Source organism: Hordeum vulgare, chromosome 5H (assembly GCF_904849725.1).
Source record: "Hordeum vulgare subsp. vulgare chromosome 5H, MorexV3_pseudomolecules_assembly, whole genome shotgun sequence".
In the NCBI taxonomy this organism is placed as follows: domain Eukaryota; kingdom Viridiplantae; phylum Streptophyta; class Magnoliopsida; order Poales; family Poaceae; genus Hordeum; species Hordeum vulgare.
The window spans coordinates 585,452,807-585,464,439 of NC_058522.1; the positions used below are offsets into that span (position 1 = coordinate 585,452,807).

General features: G+C 41.3%; 1 protein-coding gene and 1 long non-coding RNA gene across 2 annotated transcripts; one reads left to right on the top strand and one right to left on the bottom strand.

The window, feature by feature from the left end:
- The first annotated feature begins 624 nt into the window (after positions 1-624).
- Positions 625-2,550, top strand: LOC123399682. Its single transcript, XM_045094078.1, has one exon. It carries the CDS (start codon positions 625-627, stop codon positions 2,527-2,529), a length of 1,905 nt encoding a protein of 634 aa, XP_044950013.1. The 3' UTR covers positions 2,530-2,550.
- Positions 2,551-9,099: 6,549 nt separating this feature from the next.
- Positions 9,100-10,424, bottom strand: LOC123399683. The gene is made up of 2 exons (XR_006610415.1): positions 10,120-10,424; positions 9,100-9,389 (listed from the first exon to the last, which is right to left on the bottom strand). It is a non-coding gene; the product is annotated as an uncharacterized LOC123399683 (long non-coding RNA).
- Between the last annotated feature and the right edge of the window lie 1,209 nt (positions 10,425-11,633).

Genomic DNA, 11,633 nt, shown 5'->3' on the forward strand with positions numbered 1-11,633 from the left:
AACTACATACGACTGTACATAGACATATTTTAGAGTATAGATTCACTCATTTTGCTTTGTATGTAGTCTTCTAATGAAATCTCTAAAATGTCTTATATTTTGGAACGGAGGGAGTATTTGGTACTGTAGATATAAATAGTTTTTTTTTCTATAAACCTTGTCAAAAACTGAATAGCTTGACTTTTTAAGAAATCAATACGCACTACTTTACGGAACTGAGGGAGTATGTGCTAACTTCCACGGGTTGGATAAATTTTGAGACTTTGCTTACACCACACTTATATGATCATATAGATTAGATAACAGAAAATATATTCGACGTCCTAGTGATTATAATTAACCTTTGATGCAGAATTTTAGTCAAGTGTAATTTAAGTACTAGACCCATATGAATATTGATATATCTCCATATTATTATCATTAGTATTTTTTTTTCATGATTTGATATAGCTTAGCTTACCACTCTTGCCAAGTGCTATCATTAGTATTTTAGACCCGGATCTATATATATTCTTCATTGATTGTTGTGTTTTAATTGTGTGTTATTTTCCATGTTGAAATTTGTTATTATTATTTTGAAGCAACAGTACTGATGTATGTATTATATATTAGGGAAGGGAAGCAATGGGAGGGGGAAACCACTTATCAATGAAAAGCTTGGTGCGGCTGGTTAATGAGTGGGAGATCCAACTACTAGTGCTTGTTAGCTTCACACTACAGTTCTTTCTCTTCTTTTCTGGCCGCCTCCGGCGGAGACCCATAGCACTGAGATTATCCATCTGGCTATCTTATTTGGGAGCGGACTTGGTAGCAGCTTATGTCCTAGGCCTCATCTCGCGACAAGAGGTTTCCTCTCGTCATCTGGCCTTTTTCTGGGCGCCCTTCCTCCTCATACATCTAGGCGGACAAGACACCATCACTGCTTTTGCCATCGAGGACAACACTCTCTGGCGGAGGCATTTGTTGAATCTTGTTGTCCAAATGTCCCTCACCCTGTATATCTTTTGGAAATCATTTGATGGCGGCCCAAACATGAAGCTTCTTGCTCCTAGCATCCTACTGTTTGTTACCGGCACTATTAAGTATGGGGAGAGAACATGGGCTTTGTGGTGTGGCAGCCTGAGAAACATCAGGGACTCAGTCTCAGATTCAGGTCTCTCTCCTCCGGAAACCAGCATTATTGATACCTCTTCCGACCCTATTTTCTCTGCCTTGCGTTCAGAAAAGGCTATGCGTTATTTCTTTTCTGGCGTTAGGTATCCCGCTGACGCCGCTAGCCGTTGGCATATAGATAGTTTACGCCCAGACCTTTCAACCAAGTTATTTGGGATCATTCAGATTCAACTCGGCCTGATGTTTGATGATATCTATACTAAGGCCATGGTGCTTCGAACGTGGAGTTGCACAATACTTCGGTGCATCTCACATGTTTCCTTTCTCGCCGCTTTTCTGCTCTTCTTTTCTGTAGTAGGATACAAAGAGGAGAGGTGGTACTACAGTTGTGTTGACACTGCAATCACCTATGGATTGTTTTTCGGCGGTTTCTCTCTTGAAGTTTCCTCATTATTTATCACCATAGGCTCACCTTGGACCTTGGCATGGCTAAAGGAAAATACCCGGCAGTGCACTTGCACCATCGTCCTCGGCTCCATCATCAGATTCATCGCTAGATGTAGGTATACAGGGAAAAGATGTCCCCCAAACTTAATGGGTCAGTACACCATGTTAAACTATTTGCTGCAGTCAGAACTGCATAAATCGAAATTGATGTCCGTGATTAGAAAATCCGTGCACGCATACTGGGGAACAAAGGCACCATTGTGGATCAGTAGGGCGGTGGACACAAGGTTCGTGATGGTGGATGAGCAGATGATGAGATGCGTCGTCTGGAAGATGGAACAGTATCTCCGCTATGATGGATCAAGAAGTAGCCCCCAGCAGCACTGGCCAAATCTACATCCAGTGCTAGAGAAGATAGTGCAGGCTCAAGGTCCCAACTTTGACCATCTCTCCATTATCAAGCTCCATTTATTCACAGAGATACAGCTGAGTATGTATGTATGGAATGGCACTGCTGTGGACAATGATGCTTATCTGGTCCGGAGGATATCCAACTATATGGTTTATCTTTTGGTCAATCGCCCTGAATTGCTGCCAATCTACGACAGCGGCGAAAGTGGTCGTGACTCAATAGCACAGCTCTATGAAAGTTTGGCCGGTAGGGATGTTGAGGCCACCCTGCGTCAAACAATTTTGTTTCTTACCTTAAATGGTATTCAAAACCCCACGGAGGAGGAGTGCACAGAAGCGAAGGTGTCAGAGCTCCGAGAGGCATGGGTAGGTGTGCTCCTTCATGCTGCCAGCAAGTCGCGGCCGGAGATACATGCGGCGCTGCTAGCCACGGGAGGGGAGCTCCTTACCTCCATCTGGCTGCTCATGGCCCACTACCAACTTGGGGATGTGATGGACAACCCCATCGAGATGTCGGCTGCTAATGCACCTATTCCTCAGCGCCGCTACGCCTTCTGAACTGCCTCGATCGACGTACGTTATGACGCCTGATCGGTATGTACTGTACATATTGGATTGGACTAGTTCTTTACAGTTTACACACACACGCCTTGCTTTCTTTCATATCTATGAATTTCTTGTTATGTAGGAGTATTTATTATTCACTTCATACCCGTTAATTCATTCTAGCATCATCTCTCTCATTCCCATGCATGTATATATAGATCGAGTTCCTTGTTCTTGTCAAAGCATAAATAATTAATGCAGAGTTTGTTGACTAATATGATTTATTTATTTTTGCAGGTTCTGCTGAAGCACCTTTATATTATTGATTTAAACCATGCCATGCCATACATTTTCGAGGAATTTTTTTAGAGAAAAAATAATTATCTTCTCTTGTAACGGCCAATGGAATCCAGAGTTTTTCTGCTCGTACTATTTGTTGCTGTACACAAACAATTGTCATTGTCTTCACTAATCGTTAACCCGTGCTAGTTCTTTATTTACACGTTTTCAGAAGGAACCACTAGGTCGTTTGTTTCTATTTTCTACACATATGTGGTGTGTGCTGTATCTGAATTTGCAATTTCAACGGAAGGAATGTTTCTTTTCATAGTTAAGCATGAATGTTTCGTTTCTAGTAAAGCATACATATTTATTTGCATCAGTGACGGAGCCAGGAATGAAGAAAACCCTGGGCAATCTTTTTTCCAGCACATAGACAAACCTGGCATTTATAATTAACTACCCGAAAATACCTCAGAACGTTCCAAGATATACCCCATGTGTAGACATAAAGAATAAAACTCAACTCATCAATAAATCTAGGATTAAACTCAATGCTGAAGGAGCATGAGCATGAGCATGAATGGGAAGATTGTTACTTTCGCGAGTTGAGATTGAAGGCAGGTCGCTTGAAATTAAAGGAGGTTGTCCCACTTGTGTAGCTGTTTCAGTTTGTGATGGTGATTATTGGTGTAGACACACTCATCCTTTGGCCGAGCTTGAACAGAACTATAGGAACGGCTAATCCAAGTAAGAGGGGCCATTGAATCAAGAATTGGGCAAAATGCCATTATTCATGTCTGATTATGTGCTAATAATATAACAAAACTATGCAAGCCGGGGTGAGGGAATGGCCCAGGTTGGCCCTAAGGAAGCTCCGCCACCGCTCTCATCCCTATAAGCTCTGAAAAAAAATCTCTTTATCCTATATTTCTACAATATGAGAATTTGGCCAATATGCTCATTAATTTTTTTCTCAGTATATATATGACTGAATACATACACAAACCTATTGTTTTTCAGAAACGTTTTAGTTTTAGGCAATTCAATATTTCACACATAGTAAATAGATAGTTGTGAGATCGAGTTTGGGAAGAAATTGCCAACAAACGACGCTAATCTCTATTCCTAGTTGAGGACTTGGTAGTCTGTGTTCCACATTTTTTTTCCGTCTCACCTACCACCTTCGTCTGAGTTTTTCGTCCCTCCTCCCATCATCATCTATTTTGTCTGGGTTTCTTTCTTCCCTCCTTCCATCATCACCAAATTTAATTTCTAATCATTAGTAGAAAAAGGGCCTTTAGCCCCGGTTCGGTTGGGCCATTAGTCCCGGTTCTCAAGCCGGTACTAATCAACCGGGACTAATGCTAGCCCCGGTTCGGTCCCGAACCGGGGCTAATGGCCTTCGACGTGGCGGGGCTGGGAGCGAGAGGGGGGGGGGGGGGGGGGGAGGGGTATTATTGTCGGTTCGTATTACGAACCGGGGCTATTTCATCGCTGTTTTTTTTGAGCAATTTTTGGGTTTAGGGTTTTGCACTAAATTGGATAGGCTATTTTGCTGCCCCCTATTTTCCCATTTATTTGTTACATATATATTGCACATCGTCACGAATATATTACACCATCTCATCCGTCGTGCTTTGTTGAACATATTTACAAAATGTAGACACGGGTTACATGCACATATATGCATATTTTTTACACTATATCATTTCATATCGTTTCCGTCGAATGGCAATAGTATTCGTCGTTTGCGTGGTGTTTAAGTCGTCATATGGTATTTTTTACACTATATCATTTCACAGCTGATTCAGCAGAACATATATAGCTCTTGTATCCAGACAAACAGAAGTGAAGCAATCCTCTCATCAGCATCTGTGTGGATGCAACGCCAATGCAGTATGCAGCAGCGAATGGAGCAGAGCAGGGAGATGTAGTACATTTTCAAAAAATTTCGCACTCCAATAAGGGACATCCAAACTGTGCCAAGGTGCAAGGTGGTTACTGGGATTCTGCTTCAGCCTCGCACCACTTGACAAGAATTTTTTGTGCATTCGTCCTCTCCTCTGTAAATTAATTGAATTGGTACGGTACATTTGTGTTTTTCGTGAGTACAAGAAAAAGTAAATCCGTTCAGTTTTGGGACAAGATGGACAACCATCGTCCAGTTCCCCTCACAATCTTTTTTCCCGAGTGTTCCGATCAGTGATCATCATGTCGGTAGGTGCCGATGTGCCTGCTTCGCTACAGGACTCAGTGTTAAGCATAGTTTATCTTGTACATTGGACCGTGGCAATGTATAACACGTATCCAATACAATTTGGTTCAGTTTGCAAGTCTGTTAGAGAGAGAGGTAGGTTCTTAGCTTCCTGTAAAGCGTATATCTTATCTCACTCTCGATCCTTAATTTGCGTATACTCCAAAATGTATGCCTTTCGAGGGATGGGCCCCTGCTATATAACACGAACTCGTCTGCCAGATCTAGGTACGGCGCTTTCAGATATTCTTTCATGATAATCAAAGCAATTCCCTTCTACTACATCTAGCCGATAGCCTTCACCACTTTTTCATGCCATGTCCTACTCCAGCTCCACCACAGCTGGCCTCTCCGGTCAGATCGCCGAGAGGTTAACCCGCAGCAACTATATCCTCTGGCGGACTCAGATCATGCCCGGGATCAGAGGAACTGGCTTCTTCGGCTACGTTGAAGGCTCCATGTCGGAACCAGCCAAGGTCATTGTACCAAGGACAAAGCTGGGAAGGAGGAAACTGCCCCAAATCCTCTTCATCCGATCGGGATCAAGGAAGATCAACAGGTACTAGGATATCTCCTAAATAATCTTTCGAAGGAGGTGCTCGTGCAGGTGAAATCGATCGCCCATGCCAACGAGGTCTGGATGGCGCTTGCAAACATGTTCTCCTCGCACTCGCTGTCCCACGTCAACAACATCTGCATTGTGCTAGCCAAAGCACAGAAGGGGAACCAGACGGTGACGGCCTACTTCGTCCAGATGCGCTCCCTTGCCAACGAAATCGTTGTGGCAAACAAGCCCATCCCAGATGAAGAACTTGTCTTGTACATCCTCGCTGGTGTAGATATGGAATACCAGCGCCTGGTGTCCGCACTTGATGCCCGCACCACCATGGTCTCCCTCGATGATCTATTCGCTCAGATAAGCAACTTTGATCAGTGGGTGGCCCTCTTTCAGCAAGGAAACTCCGGCAGCTTCAAATCCTCCGCAAACGTGCGCGGATTATTAAGCACCCCATATCAACATGCGCGGTGCTCGCACCCGGCAAGGAAGCAGAGCACCGCAGCCTCGAAACCCATGAAAAAATATACAATTAAAATTCTTGCGTAGTTTGAAAACATATTTCCTACCATTAAAAACAATTGGCATTTAAAAAATGCTCACACGTTTAAAAAATATATTGATTATAATTTGCAAAACATCTCATACATTGTAAAAAAGGGCTTAGTAAAAAATAATTTGGCGTTAAAAATATTCAACTTGTATTTGAAAAATGTTTAAAAGGTACTTCCTCCGTAAAGAAATATAAGTGCGTTTAGATCATTAAAGTAGTGATCTAAACGCTCTTATATTTGTTTACAGAGGAAGTATTATAAAAAAAACCTTGAAACATGTATTTGAAAAAAATGTATGTCATGTATTTTAAAAATGATTAACGAGTATCAAAAAATGTTCGACGAGTATATTACTACCTCCGTCCAAGTGTATAGGGCATGCACGTAGTTCTAGGTTATTAATTTAACTAGCTAAATATATATTATATGTAATAAATATATATCATTAGATTCATGCGGGAATGTAGTTTTTGAATATGTAATTTTTATCACATATAATATATATTTAGCTAGTTATATTGACAACCTAGAACTACGCGCATGCCCTATACACTTGGATGAAGGTAGTAAAAATTTACAGTGTGTAAAAAATGATGATGTTCCAAAATAAATTCTAAGAAAGCCGTTGAAGAAAAGAAGAAAATGGAAAAACGAAAGAAAAATCACAATACGAACCAAAAACCAAGAAGAACTACCCGGAAGAAAATCGTAAAGAAACTGGAGCAAAAAATGAACAGAAATCCGTGCAACTCCTTGAGGCGACGTTTACTTCTAGGTTGCGGTAAGAACGCACAGCCACGTTTACTTCCAGGTCCCGACACGCACACACGGCTTTCCGACTCCCGGCCCCGTCTCCCTAATTCGAGTTGCTTTTGTGGTTGCGTTTGTACTCAAGGCTATACCTGGCCATCTCCGGCCCGGCCCTGCAGGCCCACCCAGGCCCGATCCAAAAATCCAGGGCCTAGGCCCGATAGGCTTGCCCGTGAACCGGGCTTGGGCCTGAGTATTGAGCCCGCCAATAGGGTCGGGCTGGGCATGGGCTATTAAGATTTTAAGGAAAGGGCCTGGCCCACGGCCCTAGGTCTGACGGGCTTTTCAACACATGGGTCGGACTTGGGCTTAAAAAGTAGGCTCGAAGGTAGGGCCAGGGCCGGGTCTGGGCCTCAGTTTTCTGTTGTGGGTTATTTAGGCCCGTCCCATGGCCGCATATACTCAAGGCTTCCGATCTCCACCTACCGCCTACAGTGACGGATCCAGGATTTAAAGTTACCCGAGGCGGATTTTTAAAGAAAATAAAAAATGAACGCCATAATAAAATTAAATAACGGATTCAACAAAATTAATTGGTCAAGTAGTTTCAATCAGGCAAGACCATAAAAACCTAATTATTCAAAGACAATCCAATCTTGAAAACTAGGCGAAAAAAATATATATAACGGAATAGGAAATTCATATAAATTCTAAGATGGACTCCTAGAATCTTCCTTTAACCCAATGTGACAAGAGATTGACAAATGGTCTAATGGAACGGGAGAAGGAGAAGCAGACCCATCAAGGGACAAGATTACGGGAGGGCAGAAGAACCTGTTGTTTGCAATTTTGAGCGGGATACATTGTTATGGTGATGATTTCTACCGTGCAGACGGCGTCCAGAGCAGAAACGTGCGCATTTCATCCATCCCAATCCAGCGCCATTAGTGACACTTTGGCAGCACCGAAGCGAGGCAGCGAATTAGCGTGATCGCTTACCTGATTGATTTTCCAGATGGATCGTTCATGTTAGGAAACCGATGGGAACAAGGGCGTCAAGGCTCAACCGTGTATCAATCAAATGGGCTCAAGTTTAACTGGGCCTGTACCACCAAGTATTGTTACTTAACTGTTAGCCCATTTCATAAAACGAAACTGTATCCAATGTACAGACCTCGAAGAAAGAACGGAGCTTGGCTCCCTCGCCCCCATGGTGGCCAAAGTAGTATGGGGTACATCTAGGATTCAAAATTTTACCCGAGGCGGCCGTCCCCACACGACCCCACGCTGGATCCGCCCCTGACCGTCTAGCTTAGCTAGGCAAGGTCCATCAGCTAGCCAAGGCCCATCTTCAACATGCACCATTCAAATTCACATCATCAATTTTCAACCATTTTTGACTTTATTTTGTATTTTTCTTGCATTTACTCATTTTTAAGCTAAATGACCCTGATATTAAAAACACTATAAATGAACTCTGAAAAGGTTGAAAGTTGGCATGGTTTCATCATTTCACCCACATAGCATGTGTTAAAAAGTTGAGAGAGTTATGGCAAAAACTGGATGCACTTCGTGTACAAAATGGACAATTTGTTTCAAAGTATCAGAGTTTCGAACGAAAAACTCATTTGTTACAAAGGGATTTCATTTTTTTAACATGCACCATTCGAAGTTTATTCTTTTTAGTTAATATTTTAGTTGTAGAGAGAAAGTCTTCACTTTTTCTCTTGTGTGTCCCTTGCTTATACTAGTACACGGGCACGTGCAACGCACGTGTAGACTAACGGACATTTTTTTGTCGTCCATATTTGATGTAAAGATTTCATACTCAACTTTCAAGTTAGCTAATGTGTACAAATGATTTTTAGTACGTCATCAAATAACAAATGTCATTTATCTGAATTTGCTTTGCACCTGGAACTAAGTAGGGAAGCGGGAATATAACCATAGTGCAAGTATCCACAAATTTTGATTCGGGCTTGTTAGACATGACAGAACATCAACACTAAAGGTCATGTTCTTTTATAGGGATAGGGAAACAGGAGTAGAATAGTAATCGTGCACATACAATGCACCTTCGTAAGCATAAAAATAAATAAATTAAACTTCTAACTTGATTTGTCAAATTTGTATCGATTTGTCAATTTTGTCTATACAATGGTACAGATGTACAATAAAAAGGTGAGTTCATACAACATCCCTTAGAATTCTCTTCATCTGCTTTGTAAAAAAAATCATGCTTGGTCGCGTGGATATGTTATACCGTAAACCTAAACATTGACAGGTACAATTTATAGTAATTAAAGACCTTATCCATGAGCTCTCCGGATTGAGGGAAGTTTTCATAGTTTTTGTACTGTTCCAACCTAGCTTTTCTGTAATCCTTCCTGGTAATTTGTAACCTCTCCCATGGTATACCTTGTATATCCTTTCCTGCCCTTGCTTCAGCTGCTGATGTGTCAGTCATCTTAGTGAGCTGTAGAAAATAGTCAAATATCAATACGCTTTAGCTTAATACTCAGATATTTTTATATAAGCACGGAAAAGGGCAAAGAAATAACACATAGTTTCTTTTAAGAAATTATTTGTCCTTACTAAGCTACATCAGTCAAAATTTATTCAACCATGACGTGGTCTTGATGATTAGATAGAGTCAGGTACAGCCACATAAACCGATCTCATGCATACGCCAAAACATGGCGGTCCCATGTGCTTCTTTCAATTCAGCAGGTGAATAATCAACACGGCTAAGACATAGGTCCTTTTTTCTAACAGAAAGCCATGTTTTATGCTCTTTGGTCTTAGCTGAATGAGAACATCAACCTTGCTGGATAAATTATGTGCCATGTGAAGTTTCAAGTCTGCTTATGCTCGAGTACAAAACAAGGCCTTAGTAATCACTTCAGACCAAAATGATGCTAGTAGTTTGGAGTCCAGGATTCAATTCATCTTAAACATAAACTATTGTTATAGAGCAACACAACAGAATCAATTTAGCTTTAGAATGTTGGGAGAGAAATGAACTTGTGGACACCGAGCCATGTCATATTCATTTCTTCTCGGATCATAGAAAATGGAGTAGCTTCATACAAGAATGAGAGTGTCGAACAATTCAGTCTTGATAGGCCAAAACCACAACACCACAAAATCCTGATAGGCCAAAACCCACAGAGGAATAGAGAGGAGATATTAATTGAGAGAACTACCTGATGCACTTGTTGAAGCATATTTCCTAGCGTCCGTGCCTTCTGCTGATGATCGCAGCCGTTCGCAGCTGCACCACCAAGCTGCTCATCGTCCTCGGCAATCTTGGACCGAAACCCCACTGTCTTTTCTGGATTCAGGGATTGGAGGCAAGGACAATAGGATGGGCTCCTGTGCCAGGTAGAAATATAAATTAGGGATGCATACCTAAACAGTGCCTATAAGTAACAATTAGTCAGTCTCTTTAGAATTCATCCACAAGATTCATATGAAAATGTCATGGACTGCAAAAACAATAGTATGAAAATTTTTCTGGCTCTACTGGTGTGAATCAAAAGAACCACTATTATGCCAGTATGCAGCAACAAATCAATTACCGCAGTCACTTGTTATTCATAAAAATAATAATATAAGCATCTATTGGTTTAGACCCATACTTACGTGAAGTTGTGACCTCAGTCTGAAGCTCACTTGCCACGATTTAAGCGACAAATACCCGAAAATTTCATTCGACTCTAAACCATGACATATAACAAAAAAAACAATGAAACTGTTACTAAAACTCATTACACACCTGAAAGCTTTTAAATTTCAGAAAAAATGTAACAAGTAACATCAGATATTGACAAAATGCTCGTCGAATCCCCCTCATTGTTGTGGAGATTTTTCCGCCAAGATTGAACCCTGGGAGGCTGCTGTCATTGCACACATGAACACATAATCCGGGGATGTCACACTACTATCCAGATCAACATATATAATAAATTATATGCACCATAATCTCCAACTGAGAGATCATTTCTCATGAACACACCTTGCATATAACTAATATCGCAATGGAAATCTGGAGCAGAAAAGGTTGCAACACTTGGATCATGTGTTCTCTTCCCTTGAATGGGCTCCGGCGCCGCTGGAGCAACAACCCTACATCTTCGGCATCCTTCCCCATTCTACAACAATAAACAAAAATATTAGGCTAGAAATAATGCAACTGGCCTCATATCCACACAGTGACTGCTATCATCACGGTGCGGGTGTTTGCCCTAAATTAGTGAGAGCGAACCGCTGAATCTTTAGGCGATTACAACCATGTGGGCACTACCATGAATTAGAGAAAATCAGTCCCTGAGTGAATTACCAAAAATTTCTATTATATATATGAGAATGCTTGCACTTTTAATATTAATTATGAACAACTACATGCCTTCGTGATCTGCCGATCTAGATAAATGGGCGAAAAATGAAAAAAGGTATCTCATTCTCATCCATCTACCTACCTATCTGAAATTTTGAAATCAGCCTCCGCGGTGAGCTTCTCCTGCTCGCTGTCCAGAGGAAGACCTACAGTATCATAGAAACGGTCTTGATTATTACTGGAAATGAATTTTATTACTGGAAACAATCTTGATTGAAGTTAGTAATGACAACTACTGTTAACAGTGATGGAATCTTGTGCCAATATTATAGGTAAGCTCAACTTATAAAAACCTAATGTTCTTAAAAGAACAAAAAATAA

Coding starts and splice junctions, on each gene's coding strand:
- LOC123399682 (XM_045094078.1), top strand. CDS start 625: ATGGGAGGGGGAAACCACTTATCAATGAAAAGCTTGGTGCGGCTGGTT.